Here is a 20521-nt window from a genome sequence, read left to right as displayed (position 1 = left end):
CAGCACCAGAGGGTTGAAATTAGTTTCATGTGCCACTGTTCCAGCCCCAACTTTTTAATAATTTAAACATATTTTATGTATGTCATGAAAGAGCACTTTGTGGATCAGTGTGATAGCCTCGTGGTTAAATCCGTGCCTTGCATCTACCAGAATCCCATAGGGGCGCGGGTCTGTATCCTGGCAGCTCCACTCCCCATCCAGCTCCCCGCTTGTGGCCTGAGAAAGTAGTGGAGGATAGTCCAAAGCCTTGGGACCCTACATCCATATGGGAGGCCCAGAAGAAGCTCCTGGTTTCTGATCAGCTCAGCTCTGACTGCTGAAGCCACTTGGGGAGTGAACCAGCAGACAGAACTTTTTCTGTCTCTCCTTCTCTCTGTAGATCTGCCTTTCCCATTAAAAAAAAATCTAAAGCAAAACCAAAAAACTCTGCACTTTGCTTTGTATTAGATCACAGTAGTAAAGGCTTATTTCTTGTTCACACTCCAGGTGTATATGTATTATCAAGAAGTCTGCACTTCATAGTCACTGAAGGACATAGCTGATAGGAACAGCCAACATTATATTGCTAACTCTGAAAAGAAAGCTCAAGAAAGTCTCTGTCTCCACTTTTGCTAAAAATTTATTACCTCAACTCGTCACATGGCTACACCCAATCACAATGGAGTGAGGAACAGCAGTACAACCACGTGCCAGGTATGTGGAGCTGGGAACATTTAATGAATAGGATTCATGACTACTAGTTATATTGTAGCTAGTATAAACTAGAATCAAGTCACAAATGATTGATGCCCCATTTAAACAAAGGAAGTGAAAAAGTTTATTTAATGATAAATTGATTTTATTTTTGATGATGTTTGCATAATGGAGAAGGATGCCTGACCTCGTAAACCCATGATTAGGGTAGCAACAGTAAGGAATGGGAGAAAGTGGATGAGACAATTGCTTCCAATTTCCTTTTTTCTTCTTGCACCTGCGGAAAGTCGGAAGCGAGGATGTAAGGGCCACTCTCAGCAGCCAAAAAAAAGTTTTAAAAGTTTGTTCCAAGGACTAGCCAAAGCAATTAAAAATGAAGCACATGAAATTATCAAGTTTTTATTATCTCTCATGATTAACGTTTTTCTTTTTGCTTGTTCCATGCACTAAGATACAAAACACTTGAGAGAAATTCATCTGCAATCTCCGGGGCAATAATCAGGAAATTTTGCTATTGCCGATACCAAAATTACTTCCTTATCCTAAGTGTTGGTTTAAACTGAATTAAGATAATACTCAAATTTCAGTCCAGTAATCCTCTTCTATGCTAGTAATGTTCTATGAAATCAAAGTTATGAACTGAAAAGAATATTTAGTACCACATTCTACTTGTGACCTCATGTTTTATACCTCTTTGCACATATATTCTTTTCCATTTTCTACCTGCATACTCAATTTATACAGAAACACATAAATGCGCACACCTCTATTTCTGACACAGAAATGGAAAAGCTGATAACCTAAGTGACAATATTAATATTCAGAGAATCACTTAGGAAAGTTGCTTAATCCATAGTTTTTGGTAAGGACGATTTGATTTCACCTAAGTAGTACACAAGTGACAGATGTTTTCTATTCAAAGGAAAAGATATTGGCAGAATGAGGTCAAAGCTCTGAATCATCATCGACTTTACCCTGTGCTGTGTAACAGCCATGTGGTCTGTACAATGATACATCCAGGACATGTGCAGCGAACTGCCAACTACTGTGAAGTGTTAGATTGTCATTGCATTTTCTATGGTTTCCTTCCTACTCTCCATTTTTGGCTTTTTCCAAGTTTTATTCAACCATTTATTAGTTTAACTTATTTGTGGTTAACTTAAATTTTTCTTTATCAAAACTGTGCTCTTCAGCTATTTTCCAACATGTCTTCTCACAATCCCACTACACACTGTTACCAAAACATGCTTAAACAGTGTGTACACATCACTAGGGATTCCAAAATTTGTTTTCAAAAGAAGAGGAAACACATCTATGGTGTTCAAATATTATAGTCAGATATAGAACTTAAAAAATACATTTCCAAAGCCAATTCAGTTTCTTTTTTTTTTCTTTTCTTTTTTCTTTTTTAACCTAAGATATACAGGGACATTATATCCATTAAGAAGAACGTGAGTTAAAAAGAAGAAATTTAAAAGCATGTGGGTTATTTTTATCAGCATAATCTGCCAATCTGTCAGGGAGCGGCAGGCCACGACTACCTTCATCACTCTTTTTCTGGAGGTAAACTATTGCCCAGCTCATTAACAAAGAACAGCCACCCCAAATAAGAGTAATGTCTTAATATAAACATATTGCATGTTTAAGTCTAGCTTTTTCTCCCTTCTTCAAGGCTTGTTATCCAGTTTTTGTGAAAGCTCTTGGTAACTTGTAAAAGACATTTTCTTTTACCCTCTGTGAAGCTCTGGGAGTGTTTCCTGATTAGCTGTCAAACCATTATCAGCATTATTTGCTAATTCCAGATTTTGGACTCATGCATGCAATCTGATTAGAGATGGAGAGCAGAGGGAATCTTTAAAGAGGCTCCCTGGAAAACTTAGATCCCTAGCCAGTTCTGAAAAGTGACCTCTACCATTCCAGAAGCTAGAGCTCTCTCCCCTACTTGCCACCACTCCCACCCCTGTTCACTACTCTTTTCCACTCTTCCTCCTGTGCAAATCACACATTACAACGTTTGTAATAAAGAATACAGCAGAATACTAACGTTGGACAATACTGTATGTACTTGTACTGTTGACTCCTGTTTAAAAAGATGACTGTGAAGGAGAAGAGGATGCTGACAAAGCACCTCTCCACCCTCCTGGTAGCTGTCAGTCATTCAGCAGGTTCAGCAGGTGGGGGCAGGAATGCCCAGTTGAGCTACAACTTATCGATTTATTTCAAAACACAAATCTTATCTCTCTGAACAAGAACTCAGTGAGACTGCAGTGTAAGGTCCCCAAAATCATTTTCAAAAGTAGAGATCCATAATAAATATCTCGAACTGAAAGATCAGAGACATTTACAGCTTAAGTTCCTTTATACACTGAGAACTTAAAAGCTTCCTAAGAGGGGAGAAAATAACAAAACACATTCATCTATTAGAAGATTTTTTGTATTTTCTAATATATGGAAATCAAAAAGCATCTGTATTAATAACATTCTTCAAGCTATTAGGTAAAATGAATAATCAGTTAGAAGAAACATGTCACTTTAACACACTGAAATTCCATTAGTACCCAAACTCTGAGACTTTTACTGTCACTCTTTCCTTTGGGTATAAAAACCTTACGCACTTTAATTATTTTCATTATCCAAATATACATGATTTATTTTTAGCCTTAATATCACTGTGCAGAAAAATCGTTGAAGTAACAATTTCTTGCACTCTTGGTCAGAAATCTAAATATCACTGAAGATTTAAACATATACAAAATATATACATATACTCTTTGTCCTGAACATATGACGCTTAAATAAAAACAGATAGCAAAAGTTTCAGACACTGAACAAGTGCTATTTCAGCAAGAATTTGTGCTTATTTTATACAAAGAGAATCTGTGAGGAACGCAGTACAGGGATAGTGAGTAACCTTTTCAGCCTTTGTTTCTTTCTTCTTTAAATATAGATGTTGACAGAAAAGATGGATTAGATGCAGTCTACTTTTTCCTCAGCTGGATGATTTTTTAGAGGATTATAAACCATGAAATGAAACTGTGCAAATGTTGGAAGTTTATTGCATGCAGCACCTAGGGATAAAAGGAGAAGTTTGTTTAAATATATGATGCATATATTTACAACCAATATAGATGTTGTTTATTTGCTGGGACATGGGCTATTGTATTCATTATGTAATCTAAGCCTTATGGACGTTACACAAGGGTCACTCTCTTTGCTTCTGAGTAGTTAACAGTGCATGAAAGGAAAGAAAAATGAAGTGGGTCAGAAAACTATCAGAAAGTGCTAGAAAACTGTCTGATGTTTTTGTTACAAATACATATTTTCATTGCCACCATTGTTTCTGCTTGTTTTCACATCCTTTTCTTGTAAATATTACTCAGACACTTCCAAAAACTTTATTTCTGCAGCCATTAGAACATTCCTATCGTTCACCCACCACTTACCTCCCACTTTCATCCCAAATATCACTTCTTATTCTCTACTTTTGAGAAAACGAGAATAACTTCAAATGCTTTTTGTCTAATCAAGTTCATCGTCCTTTGCACCTTCCTTTGCCATTACTTCAAAATATAAGAAACTAGTCAATTTTAAATTCATCTACATTTATATAATTATCATTTTGCCATCCTGATAAATCCAACTTTAAGTCTTCTAAAGTTATTTTTTAAGAGGGGATCAATGAGACTAACTCATTTTATACATAAAGCCTTCCCCACCTCCTGTAACTTTTATTGACTTTTGATCTTAGTACTTAAAAAAGAATAAGGAATTCCTCAAACAAGTTTTTCAGATACAGAACTGTGGGAAGTAAGAGATCAAAGAACAATAATAAGCAGTCTAACCTAATAAGTCATATTGATCAGTAAGCTGTGTATCTTCCCCATCTGAGATGCACTAATGAGAACCAGCAGTAGTTGATCTTACAATGCTTTGAAACTGTGCTAGCTCATATGGAAAGTAAATGAAGCAAGAGACATTCCTCAAACACAGTGCAAAAATAATTCTGCTAACTTATTTGGTTTAAACTTAGTAATACATTTTGTTCTTTGCAGCCCCAAGAAGATATAAATGGCTGATACATTTAAATAATGAATAGAAGTAGGGGGATAATTTATCCCTATCTAGATCTAATTAGTTAAAGCATTTGATTAGCTTAGCCCATCTCAACATGAACTGGAGCTAAAGCTAAATTTCCTTTAGGACAGATGTGGAAAGATACAAAATAATATTCATAGAGTTGTAGATGCCAGAAGTCAGCTAAAGCATTATTGTACATACAGTTTTAACACTTTGTGGGTCTTAATACTCTGTGCTAACCCCACACAATCCCTTTTTCTGTTGTATATAATGTACTGTATGCTGCAATATTTAAAATTTTTAATACATTTGATAGTTTATACACACACACACACACACACAATCCTAACACAACTTACCATAACTTCCAGTCACATTGGCACAGATAACAGCCCCAAAGAATTTAGGAAAATGTTTCTGGATTCTTGAAATCACTTTCTGACAAGCTGTGGTTGGGTCTTCTCCTTTTCTCATATATTCTACAGCTTGGTAGCTAATTTCAACAGATGTTAAACTTTAGTATCAGAGAATAAATACTAAATCCAAATTCAATTACTTTAAGTTAGAAATTTACAATTACAAAAGCTATCATTTTCTACAACAAGTATAAATAAACAATTATTAGTAACTCCTGTTAAAGCAAGCAAAACCAAAGCAAGGAAACTTTGATGGACTGTCTATCAACTAACCCACCCATTACTTTCAGCTAAGAACTATTATTTTTGGCTTTGACTTACTAACTATAATTTAGTAATAGTAGAAATAATAGAAAATGGATTTTATATTTAAATAAGAAAAAGGGGCTTACATTGTAGTTGTGATAATTACTTACAATGACTAATGCCTACTTTTATCAATTATAGTTCCTTTCATCAGGGGCCTTCCATCTACTATTCAAACAGATCACAGGTATTCTCCTCTGGGCACCAGGGTAAAAAAATACTATTTTATTCCAAAGCTGTTGACGAAGTTGAGTGATTATCATTATCAAAATGACAGATTAAAAAAAAATCAGTAGGTACAATCTCTGTCTCAGCTCTTGTGCACACACATTCAGATTAGCTGGCACAATTATTTTTTTGTCTTGATGAAGAATACCCTCCAGAGAACTTTATGATGCCCCAACACAGGAAGTTATACCTTGGCAGAAAGCGCATTAATATATCTCCATCCCCAGTGGCTGCAGCTGCTCCAGCAGTATCATCAGCATAGGCCCCTGCTCCGGGTATTGGGGAATCTCCTACACGACTTTGCAAGGGAAAAGTGTAATAATTAGGACCAGAGAAAAGTGTTAACTGAATTTTATTATGTTGTGTTACAACAATACTGGATATTTCTACTTGGCAATTGATTACTGTTTTAAGTAAATTATTCGCCAGATCAAGAAAAGATTTCCAGTTTTTCAAGTTAGACTTTCATAAGCCAATTATTAAGAGGATCTGCTAAGAGATGTGGATTGTAAAATGTTGAACTCATAGAAACAGAGATTAAAATGACTTTTACCAGAGAGCAATGGATAAGGTAAAGGAAATTCTCATCAGAACAATTTGTTATACTGGAGGCAAAAGTTCAAGACATCATGATGGCTACAGTAAATAACAATATTTTATATTTGTGCTAAAGACAGCAGACTGTTTTCAACACAAAGTATGTGAGATAATATATGATAGTTGATTTAACAATTATGTAGTGTAAATATTTTAAAATATCATATTGTATGTCATAAACGTGTTTTACTTTCCAATTAAAAAGCATAATTTAAAAATGTGCTTATCATCCAGTTTTATGCCAAGATGGCACACACTTACAGTAACTATTCTATTACCATCTTTTATTATCTAAATCTTAGATGATCTCAACAGGTTCAAAATTATTTTCTCTTAATCTGTTCTTTTATCTTTTTATTTCTCTTAATCTGTATATTTTATCAAATTTTTTTTCATTAAAAAAGCTGAATGTTTTTCTACTTTCAACATCTAGAATTCCTTTAGATAACTTAAGACTTCTTGAAGCATGGTCCCAGGCTTCCCCAACCACCTCCCTCCTCCTTTCTTTCTCTTACACCAGTGTGGGTGTAGACACACATATAACTTCTTTCTAACCAGTGGAAGCCCTGCACCTGAATTGTGCACTATTTTGTGTTTGCTTGCATATTTGCTTAGATGTTCCACTTTCCTTTCAGTGGACTTAGGGCTCCAATCATTGCTCTGCTGGCTTTCATATCCCATCTGCCATCCCTGAACTTCAAAGCAATGGCTGTGCCTTCATTGACACTTATCTCAGCTATGAGCCTTGGGCTCTGTTTTGTGTTGTGCATCCTTCATGGCAGAGACTGCTATATGTTCAACATACACTTAAGAGATTTGTTCCTTTGGAAAACACTAACCCTGGTATTTTGAATTTTATACCATTAGTAGATGTACCAGCAGCAGTGTATCCCTTCTTATGGATTACAATCATGCCTAGAAGTAAAAGAAAAAAAATATGCATACAGACTGATAGATATCTGAAGTTTCCCAGAAATAAAACCAGACAATTCAACAGGTTGTATTTGCTAACATCTGAATATTTGTGTCCTCCAAACTCATGTTTCAATTCTAATCTACATGACATGCAGAGGTGGGGCTCTGAGTGATGATTAGGTTATGAGGGCAAAGCCTCCATTAATCACATTAGAACCCTTAAAATGAGACATCAGGAAGCCTGCTAGCTTCTTCTACCATGTGAGGACACAGAGTAAATGTCATGTATGAGGTATCAAGTGAGCTTTCCACATACATTAAATCTGTCAGTGCCTCAGCTTTGGACTTCTCAGCTTTCACACTGTAAGAATATATACGTGTGTGTGTGTGTGTGTGATATGTATTCATAATATCACGTGTATGTGTGTGTTATTGATTGTAAGCCACTTAGTCTATGATATTTGATGACAGCCTGACCAATTAAGAAAACAATACAAATATTTTCTTTCTATAATTATAGGTGGAAGAATAACAGAACATTTGAGAATACTGAAAAATATACCACTAGTATAATTTGTGATACTCAATGAACTGGTTTCACAGATCATTTGGTAGACATCCAATATCAACTCTTCTAATTGCTCAATTATGCTTCACTATGTTTTCAAAAGTAATTCTAAAGAAAAACACTGATAAAGACTAGTAGAAATTTTCAACGTTAGAGCTTGGAGAAAATCATTCAAGGTCAGTTGAAGATGGCAAAAACAAATTTGTAAAATGGTGGTAAAGGTACTGAGTTCAATAACTGGCTCTGGTTCTTGACTTCATTTTCTAGCTAATGAAAATCCTGGAAGCAGTGCTGATGGCTTAGGAATTTGATTCTTAACACCCGTGTGCGAGCACTGGAATCAGACCTACTTCTTTGTTTTAACTCACTCTCGGTCACACGGCAGGCATGTGGAGAGTGATTCAGAATCAGAAGATGGGAGTTCTCTTTCTCTGTTCTTCAGACACTTTTTAAAAAATATTTATTTTTTCTTGAAATGCAGAATACAGAGTGCGCACACGCACGCACACACACACACACACCCCTCTTCCATCGCTGAAATGCAGGGTACAGAGAACACACACACACACACGCACCCCTTCAATCTGTGGTTTACTCCCCAAATGACTGCAACAGTCAGAGCTAGCCTGATGCAAAACTAGGAGTTTGGAGTTTGCTTTGTGTCTTTTCTGTGAGTGCAGATACAACTTGAACCATCCTCCAAGCTTTCCTAGGCCATACACAGGGAGATGGATCAGAAGTGGGACAGTGGGAACCAAACCTGGGCCCCTATGATATACTGTCACTGCAGGCAGAAGCCTAACCTCTAATACCACAGCATTACCTCATAAACAAAGCTTATTTATTTATTTCATTTTTTTTAAGGTGAGTCTGTTCACCTTAAAGCTGTTTCCACGAACTTCTGGAGGTATCCCCATAAAACACACACTTAGATGTAAGAAAAATGGAGAAATGGATGTACTTTTGGTTTTAGAACAACTGAAATAAACTTCTGGTACATGAACAGTGATAAAAGTGAGCACAGGAAGGCAGTAATCTTTAACCCTGGAAACTGTAAAATGCAAATTACCAATTGTATCATGACCACAGTCAGCTCCTGGATCTTTACAGGTGGAAGCCTCCTGCTTGGAGATCCTAGATGGCTTGTATGGTCCACAGGATTTTGAAGGATCTGGTATAACATTCTATAAATAAGATTTAAGTCTATTTTTTAGAAAGGATGTTTTTTAAATTCACAAGTAGTTATGTAAAATCACTAAACATTACCAAAGAACCAAAAAGTCATCTGTTTATTCAAAAAATTAAAACATTTAAGATGAGTTAAGTCTTACATGAAAACAGATGGATGTATAATTTGACTGAATGTCCAGTTTAGTCTCAGATTTCTATAATTTGGTTTAGATATCTGTATGTTATGGAATAGGTGTTTGATTTTTTTTCTGTATATGGCTAAAATTCTTAATACAATGGCAACACATGTGAAACTTTGCATTAGATATTAATCCTCAACGTACTAGGGATACAACCTAATTTCAAGGTAAACAACCTAATTAGGTACAAGAACTACTTCCTAACTATTTCCTGGTCAAAGAACTCTTAAAGCACAATCTGTTTTAAATTTTTTTCCCCAAAGCTAGGTTTATGTGAATGTTTTCCAATCTGTACTTGAAAATTCTGAAATGCCTGGGATCAGAGCTGTTTCAAGTTTTGGTTTTTTGAATACTTGCATATACCAATCCATCTTGGGGATGGGTTCTAAGTGTAAAACATGAAATCAGTTATGGTTCATACAACCCTATGTGTGTCTGTGTGTATGTATATGGTTAACTGAAGGTAATTTTATACAATAATTTTAGAGTGCCTGGATTTTGCCTGTGACCATCTCACAAGGCTAGTGGTAGAATTTTCTATTTGTGACCTTAGTTTGGTGCCTATTGTTGAGTATTTTGTGTTTTGGACTAGAGATGCTCCACCTGTGTGTTATACATTATACTTGTACACTAGATACTAGGCACCTTCCCTATTCTGGTTTAATGGCTATTCTTTGTCTGGTTCTTACCCCACAATCCTTGGTTATTGAAAGGTAATTAGGACTTTGGGAAGAGAAAGATGAAGCTAAGAAATCTGACACAAAGACTCTGTATGGCAAAGGTAAATGATTTATCATGAAATTGAAAGACAAATTATCCCACCAGGAATACACTAGACCCCCTAATAGAATAACTCCTCAAGTTAAGGTCAACATGTCAGATATACTTTGTTGCAAGTAAACTAATGCAGAGTTCTGACTGAGGTAAACCTTTTGCTAAAGCAGAAACTTCACTTTGAAATCCTGGCCTCAGCCCAGTAGATCTCAATCCTGGATGTGCAACAAAGCCTACTAGGGAGTCCTAGGAACATCCATGCCTGGAGAGTAAACTTATATAGTTAGTTCTAATATGCAGCCACAAGGCCAACTAGCACCTTAGATCACAAGTAACCAAAAGCGGAGGATGCTCTTTATTATTTTTAAATAATTTACCTTTTAAAATGAAATATGAATACATACCCTCCAGTAGTTTGGCTGGCAATTCCGGGCATGCCAGTCTGAATGAAGGGCTCGAGAAACACTGGTAGATAAATCCTCATTCGCAAATCCCATACTTTCCGCAAACTTGGTAGCTGCAAATTGAGAAGAAAATGGTAAGTTAATCAAATATCTTAAAATGTATTAGAGGTGATCTATGTTAGCTGTTTTTTTAAGTGAGGTGCACAGAGACTAGACAGGAACAGCTTTAAGCAAATTCATCTGTACATGTCAGCTTCTACATGCTCGTCCTAATCTGGCTGAGACCTTGGGGATGTGCTTTGTCATCCTTCCCAGCATGCGTCCACAGTTTCCCTCCTTCAACCTTACAGAAGAAAAGGGACCCTTTGACCAATGCAGAATGTCCCTGCTGTAGCTAAATGTGCAATACCAAATGAAGGGGCAAATGCGGCAGATCCTTTTGCTGGCCAGGTCAGGTCGTTTGCAATTCTGCACTTGAAGAAAACTGAAGGAAGCCTACTGAGTTGTTACATGATATATCACAAAGAATAATTTTTGGTTATAGGTCACTGTATGATTTCTGGTGTCTAATGAGGCATTTGAATAAGTGACACTGGCCTAGCAAACTCCTTCTGATCCTATCTTATTTCTAGTAATGCTTCTTGTGTCTTACCCTGTAAAAAAGACAGCTGATGCTGAGTCCTCTTTCAGTCCAGCAAGTATTTATAGATAATGAACTATTTCAATCTTATCTTAAAGATAGAGATTTAGAAGCTAAAATAGTGTATTTAGTTCAATAGGTATTAAGTGAAACAGCTGGAAATTGAATTTAGGTCTCCTGTTATCCACCCTTGTACTTTACACTGAGTCCCGTCTTCCCACAGTGAAGACTATCAACAAAAGACAAGGGAAAAAAAAATCAGTACAGTTAAAAAAATACCTGATTCTCCTACTAAAAATGTGTGTGTTGTATGCTCTAGGACTTTCCGTGCCACACCAATAGCATTTTTAATTCGTCTAAGATCTCCTACCGCTCCTACATTCATAGCAGTGCTGCAAGAAAAAGAATGCAGTAAGATTTATTAAAGTATCCTCATAAAATTCATAGATAAAATAAATTGCTTTGCTTCATGCAGTGTTTTGTAGTATTAAATTCACTATCTTAATTCAAAAGTCATAGCACAGCCATGAAATTCATATAGAAGCCCCAAATCTGACAAATTAAGAAAAAAACAGAAAATCAATTTACCATATACTCACTGCACTAGCACTAAATCCTCAATTTCTCCTAGCTTATTTTAAATTTGATTTTTGAAGAGGTTTTTAGACTTTAAATTAACCAAGCCACAGCATTTGTAGATGGTAGGTAAATGATTATTTATAAGGCCAAAGACATATTAAAAGGATCTACAAAAAAAAATCATGGAAAGTGCATATTATGAAAAACACTATGCATGAATTTTAAAAATCGTTCATATCAAAACATACTGAGTTTCATTTTCATTTTCCCATGAGCTCTTTGAAGAACCTTTGTATTTCTGTAGTTTGAGATTTTTCCAGTACGAAGGAGCTTACTTACTTCCATGCAAGATATTTTTAAGTAGATTTTATTCATTTGGAAGGCAGACAGAAAAAGAAAATGGTGCCTCCTGCTGGTTCACTTTTAAATGCCCACAATAGCTGGGCCTTTGTCAAAATGACACCAGGAGCCAGGAGCCAGGAGCAGAGTCCAATTCTTTGGGCCACCACCTGATGCTTCCCAGTGTCAACACTAGTGGGAAGCTAGAAACCACAGACGAGCCTGCTCCTGAACCCAGGCGCTTTGGCATGGCATGCAGCTGTCTTATGCACTGTGCCACATGCCCCTACCACCTCATCCATGTGACATTTTTATTACAATTTTTTTCTCACGTTTCGGTTTACAGGGAATCTCACTGTATTTTTAAAGGTCAATTACAATAAGTCAGGGCATTTTCACTTATAAAAAATTTTTTTAAAAAAGCCCTCCTATTCTTCTGTCTCAGTAGAACAACTCTACAAACAAACAGGAGGAAGCGAAGGTGCAGAGACCAACGCTGAGGGTGCTCGTACCCATCCATGATCATGGCGTCCAGGGTGGTTTCTCCAAGTTCATCGGGACTTCCTCCAAAGCCCACAGTGCCGTCACACTGCTCCTCCTCGCACTCACCGCAGCCGCTCTCCACCGCATCCAGAGCGGAGCCACCAGAGGCCAAGGCCCTCCAGGCTGTGAATGACATCCCAACAAAGCTTCCGTACAGGTAGTTTTTGTCATGTATAAACTTAATTGATCAAGAATCCCGTTTATCAAGTAGGACAGAGGAGTCAGGATAATAGACAACATTATATTACTAACGGCAAAAAAGGATCCAAACGCTTAGCCACTGGTGCCAAGTAAAGACTTTCACTTTTAATATCAATTTCTATGTGTGAGAAAAATTTTTAAAAATCCTGTAATTCAAAAGTAAACTAGTAAAAGGTGATTGCATTGAAAATCAATCACAGCCTTCATTTCTCCTGCATGTATCATCATTAAGAATATGCATAATACATCTATGGAGGTAACACCTATAGCAGCAAGGCTCAACAACACTGTAATAGCATGGAGGTAGTTACAAAGTGATTTCACATGGATTAATACGTTTAATCTTCATTAACAGGTTCTGAGGCGACACTGTAGAGTAAGTCTTCAGCCGCACTGAGGAGTACCCTATGATCTGCAGATCCCATACATGGTGGAGGAGAGGTTAAAAAAAATTAACAAAAGAAATTAAATAAAAAGAAGATTCCTTGAAGGGTAGGAGCACCATTGGTAAACACTTCCTTCCACAATTCTAGACACACAGGTGTGAACACCTCAGAGCGCCCCCGTTCCACACAGCATCTCGCTCCCTGGTCAGTGGGTTTGCTCCCCAGTCAGCCTGGAGTTTGCTTTGTTCCCGTTATCACTGGGAATCTTACAGCCTATTTACTCATTTCTCTCTGAATTTTATGTTCTGCCTATAACATACGAATTGAACTCCAGCACACTGTGGAGTCCAGTCCTGCTCCAAAAATTAACATTAGCAACCTCGGGTGAGGGGGGGGAAGTCTGAAATCACTCCCGTGGGTCTTGAAGTAAGTGAAAGAAACACAAACACTCAATGTGAAAACGTCAAAATAATGGTATGGATACCTAGGGGCGCAGGAACCTAAACCGAGACTGGGCTTTAGGGCAGCGAGTCAGGGAAGGCTTCCTGGAAGGGGCCTTTTCTTCACTTTGCAGTTCTCAACCCTGAATACAACTCAGAATCACCTGGGAAGCTTTCAAACACGAAAAGCAAAAGCTAAACAGATGTCATGAATCTAGCAGTTGAATGAAAATTCGCAGAAGTGGCCCAAGCACGACGAGTTCTTGAGAAGCCAGGCAGTAACTTTTAATGTGCAGCCATTTCAGGAACTTTGTGCTTTAGGTGACAAGACCAACACAGGCCAGTACAAATGCAAACAGGAAGCTAGATAGTATTTGGCAGTTACTAGCCCTCAGTAAAACTCAAGCACGGGGTGCTGGGGAGAAGCAAAAGATTAGAAAGGAGAGGTGGGGAGGAAGGCCGAGACAGCCGGGGAACAGCGCTGAGAGGCCCTAGGTCAGCAGCAGAGCGGGGAATTGCGCTCGTGCGGGGCGACAGGAATAGAGCTACAACGCAGCAGTGGCAGGTACAGAAACCGCTGCAAGTCAGGACTGCAAAGGCCCGGCCCCAGCTGGCCCTTTTCTGCCCTCCCAGCTTTCCTCATTTGAACGGTGCCAGTGGCCCGTGGCTCGCCCACCCGCCGCTCCGCACCTGCTTCGGTTGCATTCTTAAAAGGCCAGGTGTTGAGGACCAAGGGTAAAAGGCCGCCGCTGCGCACTGGGGCTGGGCCGAGCAGCAGCTGCACTACAATCAAAGGCCGGATCCACTTGGGCGCCATGGCGGCGCTCGCCGGCCGGCCGACTGGAACCGAGCCCCGAGCGCAGGCCCGCGGTCGCCGGGCGCCCGTCCCGCCAGGCGCCGCCCCCGAGGCCACGCCGGCTCCCGGGGGCGCGGCCAGTGCACTCTCCACCCTCGCGAGCTCCGCCACCCTGGCCGCCAGCCCCAGCGCTCAGCTTTTTTTTTTTTTTTAAGAGCAACCAAATAGTTGTTTTCTGATTTGTCAAAGGCAACTTGAGCTTCATATTGGAAAATCAGCATGAAATTGTGCAACCCTGGGTTGTATGACCCTCAGGAACTTAAGGTAATTCATGGCTGTACTTTGGTTTTGACTAATTATGTGTTCTATGAAAACTTGCCAAGTTTGGCAGGCTGCAGGTAATTGTGGCTTTCCCGGCTTCAGGGGTCTGGAATGGTTGTTGAACAGAAGTGAAGCGTGCTTACTTATCACCAGATAGGGTTAAGTTGGTTTTTTGTGTTTTTGGTTTTTTGGGTTTTTAAAATTTTTTTTTTTTTTTTTTTGCCTTTTCGCACGAAAGAGTTTTGTAGGACGTCCTTCATTCTGAGTCCCTAAGCTGGAAAATAAGGGAAGAGTCTGGTGAAGTACAAATCTGCCCACCACATAGCCCACTGCAGTGCACCTCCAGGCGGAACAGGCTGCTGCCATTGGTTTCCGCACGTATTTCACCTTCGTGCCTAGTGCCAGTACGTGCAAAAGCAATGCTTGAGTCCGAGGCAGAGCACCTTCACATGCAAGGTAGAGTCAGCTCATCTAGAAAATTTGGTTGCTAGACAGATGTGTGACCATGAAGCAGTAATCCCTCTTGGACTCTGTAATGCCTGCCAATGTTGGAAGACAATTTCAAAGAGCATCTATGAATCTATCCAGACTGCAGAAATATGAACCCAAGGAGCGGTGGTGGATTGAGTTGTGAGGCTTACAGAAACCTTCCAGGCTCCTGTAGCTAGGGAATTAGATACGTAATTTAAGCAGCCCTAGAAGAATTATCTCAAGGCAAGGAGGTGCCATTAAAAAGTTACATGTAATTAAAGAGAAATGTAAGTTTATTCTGTGGGATTTGAGAGAAAAACTAATCATCTGTGTTGGAGTTAGCAGCCGAAACTAGCGCCAGGTGAAATTTGAAAGATGGCTGAAACAGGTTAAGAAAGAAGGGAAAGCATGCATTGTCTCCTGAATGGATTTTCCTTAGCACGGGAGCTGAGTATTGCTTGCACAGCTTGGGAAACTAGGACAAGCCTTCAGTGAAATGTATAAATTACAGTACATGGAAAGTCAGCCTTAGTGCCTCTTGTTGTCCTCGCCTTTTCCTGCTCCTTCGTGCTGCTTGTGTCTTCTGGCTGAAAATCATCGACTCCCACCTCCTGAATCCTAAAAATGCTCTCCTGTTACTTGAAACCAAAGATCTTGTCAGAGAATTTTGTCTCATCTCTTGGTTGGAGGAAAATGGCTTACAAACTAGTGAGAATGTCTCAGTATGTCAAAACCCGCGAATATATTTAAAATAATTTGTGGTTTCAAGGGAATGTATTCTATTTGGTGGCTCTTAAAAAAGTTATTTGAGAATTAGAGACTGCTTCATTCTCTAAATGTCTGTAAGGTTTAGGGATGGGCCAGGCTGAAACTGGAAGGTGGCAGTCAAGGACTCCATCTGAACCTCCCCTTTAGGTGGTAGGGACCCAATTACTTGAAGCCATAGTGTTTTCTCAGGTTTGAACCAACAGGAGGATGGAGTTTGGAGTGGGAGCAAGTGCTCTGACACAGGCACAGGTGTTGTAAACAATAGGCTTAGCATTGGTATTTTTGTAGTAGGTCCAAAATCCTGTTTGCCCAAGCTTAAAGTCCTTTCAGTAGCTATGTCTTAAAAGAGCTTAAATTGGTTTTGATATTTGGATTCCTTCTGGATTATTCCTGTTTTTCTGACACTTGGAGAGTACTTTGAATTCTAGTGCCTTTAAGTTTTCTTGTGTTACTCTCATTTAGCATTTCACTTGAGCCTAAATATAACTGGACATTGCTTTATGTCAGAGTAAATCTAAATGCAAGTAGACATCTTTAACAGTTACCTAGTCAGTTTTGAAAAACTGGTCTATAGTTTTTCTAGCATCCTGTCCAATTTTCCTTCTTTTAAATCATTAATACTATATTGCAGAGGTAAGTGGATCAAAGCAACTAATCTAAATATTTTAATTTAAATTTATAACACATTGTACAGGTTTGCTTGGTAAAATATTTATGTTCCTATTCAGTAGTTAGTTGTGACTACCAGTACTTCAAGAAGATTCTCAATACCTGAATTTTAAAACTTAGGATCGCAAGCTATTAGCTATGATTAACTCACAGCTGAGACACACAAATAGCATTTGTGAAATACCCTTCAATAGCTTAACAGGGAGGGAGCAGTCTAAAAACATACCAACAGCAAAAAGCAATCAATTTGTGGTACCAAAATTTCCAGAGTAATGAGAAAGTCTTAGTGAGATATCTGTGGTGCATTTAAAGTTAGTGCTTCAGAATTTTCTTAGCTATATTAAGCGAGAGTTAAAAATTAATGTTTTCGGTCTACTTGAGCTGCATTAATTTGGCTTAAATGTTTGTAAAGATAGTGCATGATAGGCTTGTGCGATTTTTGCATATCTTAGAAACAGAAGCTTCAAATCTTACCAAGGACAAAGTCTCAAATGAAGCTTTAAATGATGTTAGACGTGTGTGTGTGTTAGAGGGGCAGTTGGGAGTTGGGGGTGAAAACAGGGGAGCAGTGATCGTAGGCAGCTGTGAGCACCCTCCTATTCCCTCTAAACTTTATGGCTTTCAATTTATCAGTCTCAGAAGGATGAAGAGTTGAGTCTCTCCTGATAGCATTTGAAGCTGTGGTTCCACAGAGGATTTAGCACTGTAGTTGCAGGGAGTCTAGGTATTTCAAATCTGAGGCTTAAAAAACTAAGCCATCCCCTCCGGCTTTTGCACTGATGCTGTGAAATCCATTTGAGAAACATGCCCATGTTTTGCTACTTGTTCAAAGCTGTAAGCGTGACTTGGCATTGAAATAATAATTCTTTTTTTTTCAAATCTCCCCACTGAACTATTACCTGGGTTATCTAAATACAGGCTATTTGTTTGATTGGCATTTGCTGCTGTCAGTTCCACAACTGTAAGTAATGATTTTTGCGGAGGTTCCAGCATTGTGGCACCTGTTTTTCATTTCAATCAATTTTTACTTTAATCCAGGAACACTTGATTTTACTACCTGGTTATACATTCTGGATGTAATTAGAATCATTACATTGGAATAACTGTCATCTTATTATTCCTAAATGAGAAAATAGAGCATTCTTTCTGAATAATTTTCCTGGGTCATGCCCCCAAACCATTTGTCAAACCAGTAGCAGATTGAAATCAAACTTTTTTGACTTTTTAACCTTTAAAAATAATATCAGTGAGTTATAAAGACCAAGATGACATAGAATAATGTTGGCTTGTTAAGTGATTTTTTTCCTAAAAATAAATTATGAACAAGTGTTTCCAATTGGTAATTGTAATATGAGGCCGCTGCTATAATGAAGGTTTCATGACAAGTATGTGGTAGATCATTTATGTGGACCTTGCTTTTTAAGACGATTGTTTATAATATCGTGATGTCTTCATAAACATAATCCACTACAATAATAAAGGCCTGGAGCAATAGAACCAACTCCATGAAACCTTCCTCCATTTTAAAAATCACTTTGACATTGTGAATTAGTGCCCTGCTTTATTTTAGTAAGTAAATTCAGCAATGAAAGCAAAATTCTAAAGATAACTTGTAAGTAATCCATTTAAAGTTTCATTTGGTTTATCCTGATTTAAATGAAAAAGTGTTCTAGCAATGAACACATTCTGTGTGTTAACTTTGCAAATAATTTGTTATTTTTAGTGGGTCATAGAAAAGGAAAGATTCTGCCAGCTGTTCATTTTTTAGAAAAGCTTGTGTGTTCTCTAAATGTCTTACTGACAATAACATTTTGTTCTATCTGTTGCAAAATCTTGGTATTACAGTATTGTTCAACTTGCTTCCACAATGCAGATGTATGAGTCTAGGTCCCCAGTCGACCCCCTCTCTCTCTCCCCTTGTCACCTTCTTACTATTCGTTACAAAGTTATCACAGTGGAAATATTTATTCATTTCACTGTGATAAGCTTAAATTTCTGATATATAAATGAATCAAGGCATAGCAAGTGTTAGAAAAGGAAGAAAATGAAATAGTGGAAAATACAATTAAAAATAAAATGGGAATCATATTACTCAAGGGTAAAGGTGCATTCTGTAGTCATCCATTATTTCCCAATATGCTAATGTCTGTTACAGACTTTAGTTTGTGTGTGTGTGTACTCCTTGTATTGGCTGTCACATATCAGAGAACATAAGTGTCTTTTAGGGACTGGCTTATTTTACTAACTAAATTGTGTCCAATTTGTTGCAAATGGTAAGATTTCATTCTTTTTTATGGATGAGTAGTATTCCTTGGAGTAAATACATCAGGGTTTTGTTTTTTTTTTTTTTTAGCCATTTGTTGATATAGAACCACAATTCACAATAGCTAAGACATGGAACCAACTTATATAACTTGCTTTTTAATTTAATATATCTTTTACGTCTTTGCATGCCATTAAAATGCATGTTTTTATTTATTTTTTAATATATTTTTTATTTTGAATTATGTGGTACAATTTCATATAGGCTGGGATTCCCTGCCAAACTCCCACCCCCCTGACAGATTTTCCCCATTTTACTACAATGGTGTAGTCCTTCATAAGGAATCATAATTTTCAGTCTTATTTAAGTGTACCCTGACATTGTTGGTACAGCCGATGTCAGACAGTCCAGCATCCCATTGTCTACACGTGTCCAACAGTTTCACTGGGAATCCATCTTTTGTCTGGAAGCAGGGATGTTTATTTCAGTTTTGTTTATTCCAAATAATTACTTTTGTCAAATTCATCACTGGCTCATGGATTACACCATGGCATCATTTTTCCCAGGAGACTTTTGTGTTTCCTTTTGTCACTCATGTATTGGTTACTCTGTGGCGCGTTTTTTCATGATGCTGTGATTTGTTGTTGATGTTGTGGCTGTTCTAACTCATACCAGTTGTTGACCTTGTTTCATGGCTTCTCAATTATGGAAATGTATAGTGATGGAGGACTGGGTTCTATCATATACAGATGTTGGGGTATAAAATGCATGCTTTTAAATACATTTTTATTGTGACAAAAGTTCCAGTTTTTAGAGGACTTTGTATGTAATAGTAATATTGAGCAAGAGCACTAATATGTCCCACATACAGCACTCCATTGTGGATGCAGCAGATGAAAGGAAGAGTCATGTCCCAGGTTGAATAGAGTACACCAAAAAAAAATTTCCTCACACCACTGTGTATCATAGGCAATTTAAAAACATATTTACTTCTTGATTTTTTCATATAATATTTTTGGAGGGTAATTAAATAATTGGACTTGTGAAAATGAAACTGCAGGTAGTAAGTGATTACTGGCTCCACTTCCTGAACCTACGATAGCATCCCTATTCCCCAGTGTTGCATCATTATTGCACAAAGGTCATAGATTACAAGAAGGTTCACTTGTTGTCCTCAGTCCTGTGGGTTTTAGCACATGGAGAATAGCCTGTGTCCACCTCCACTGTTTTACGGGGGGTTTTCATTGCCCCCCCCCGAGTCCTCTTTGCTGTGCCCTCTCAGCCTTCCGCTTCCAGGGCCACTGGCAACTCCTAATCTTGTTACTGACTCCAGAGAGTTGCCTATTTTAGAATGTCTTACAGTTTCAATCATGATCTATAACTATTTCATTGGTTTATATCACTTAGTATTATATATTAAATTTTTTTCTGTACCTTTTCTTGCTTGATAGTTCATTGCAGTGCTTAATAATACTCCATTATCCAGATGTACCACAGCACATTTATCCTCTCATTGAATTAATATGATAGCATAATTGTGGAGAAATTAAAATAGTATTCTGCCAGATTGTGAGTGAAGGTCATTGTTAGGGATTCAAGACTCCTGGGCCCTTGCAGGCAGAATTAGCTGTAATACTGAAAAATCAGATTCAGATAATGATATCCAAAATCAGGGTATCAGGCAGTTTGAGGAGTTTCATTCTGGTTGACATCCTTCTTAATGCCCTCCAGATTTTCTGCTATACAACATTGAGTAA

At 38.0% G+C, this 20521-nt stretch overlaps 1 protein-coding gene across 1 annotated transcript; it reads right to left on the bottom strand.

Moving 5' to 3' along the window:
* Positions 1–1076: 1076 nt before the first annotated feature.
* On the bottom strand, positions 1077–14367 carry AGA (aspartylglucosaminidase). Its single transcript, XM_004579026.3, has 9 exons — positions 14167–14367; positions 12419–12572; positions 11268–11380; positions 10349–10461; positions 8870–8984; positions 7157–7232; positions 5911–6018; positions 5130–5263; positions 1077–3761 (listed from the first exon to the last, which is right to left on the bottom strand). The coding sequence occupies exons 1-9, from the start codon at positions 14291–14293 to the stop codon at positions 3661–3663; spliced, it is 1041 nt and encodes a 346-aa protein (XP_004579083.1). The 5' UTR covers positions 14294–14367; the 3' UTR covers positions 1077–3660.
* Positions 14368–20521: the final 6154 nt, after the last annotated feature.

The sequence above is a fragment of the Ochotona princeps genome, chromosome 11 (genome assembly GCF_030435755.1).
Source record: "Ochotona princeps isolate mOchPri1 chromosome 11, mOchPri1.hap1, whole genome shotgun sequence".
NCBI lineage: Eukaryota > Metazoa > Chordata > Mammalia > Lagomorpha > Ochotonidae > Ochotona > Ochotona princeps.
Note: the sequence above shows the minus strand (reverse complement) of the source record. Positions and strands in the feature narration are given on the sequence as shown.

Bases quoted from the DNA above. Each gene is read 5' to 3' on its own strand.
- AGA (XM_004579026.3), bottom strand. From the start codon at position 14,293: ATGGCGCCCAAGTGGATCCGGCCTTTGATTGTAGTGCAGCTGCTGCTC. The intron at 11,381-12,418 runs GTACGAGCACCC...TTTTTCTTGCAG, and splicing joins GACGCCATGATCATGGATGG to CACTGCTATGAATGTAGGAG. The intron at 3,762-5,129 runs GTAAGTTGTGTT...TTTTATCCCTAG, and splicing joins CAATGTGACTGGAAGTTATG to GTGCTGCATGCAATAAACTT.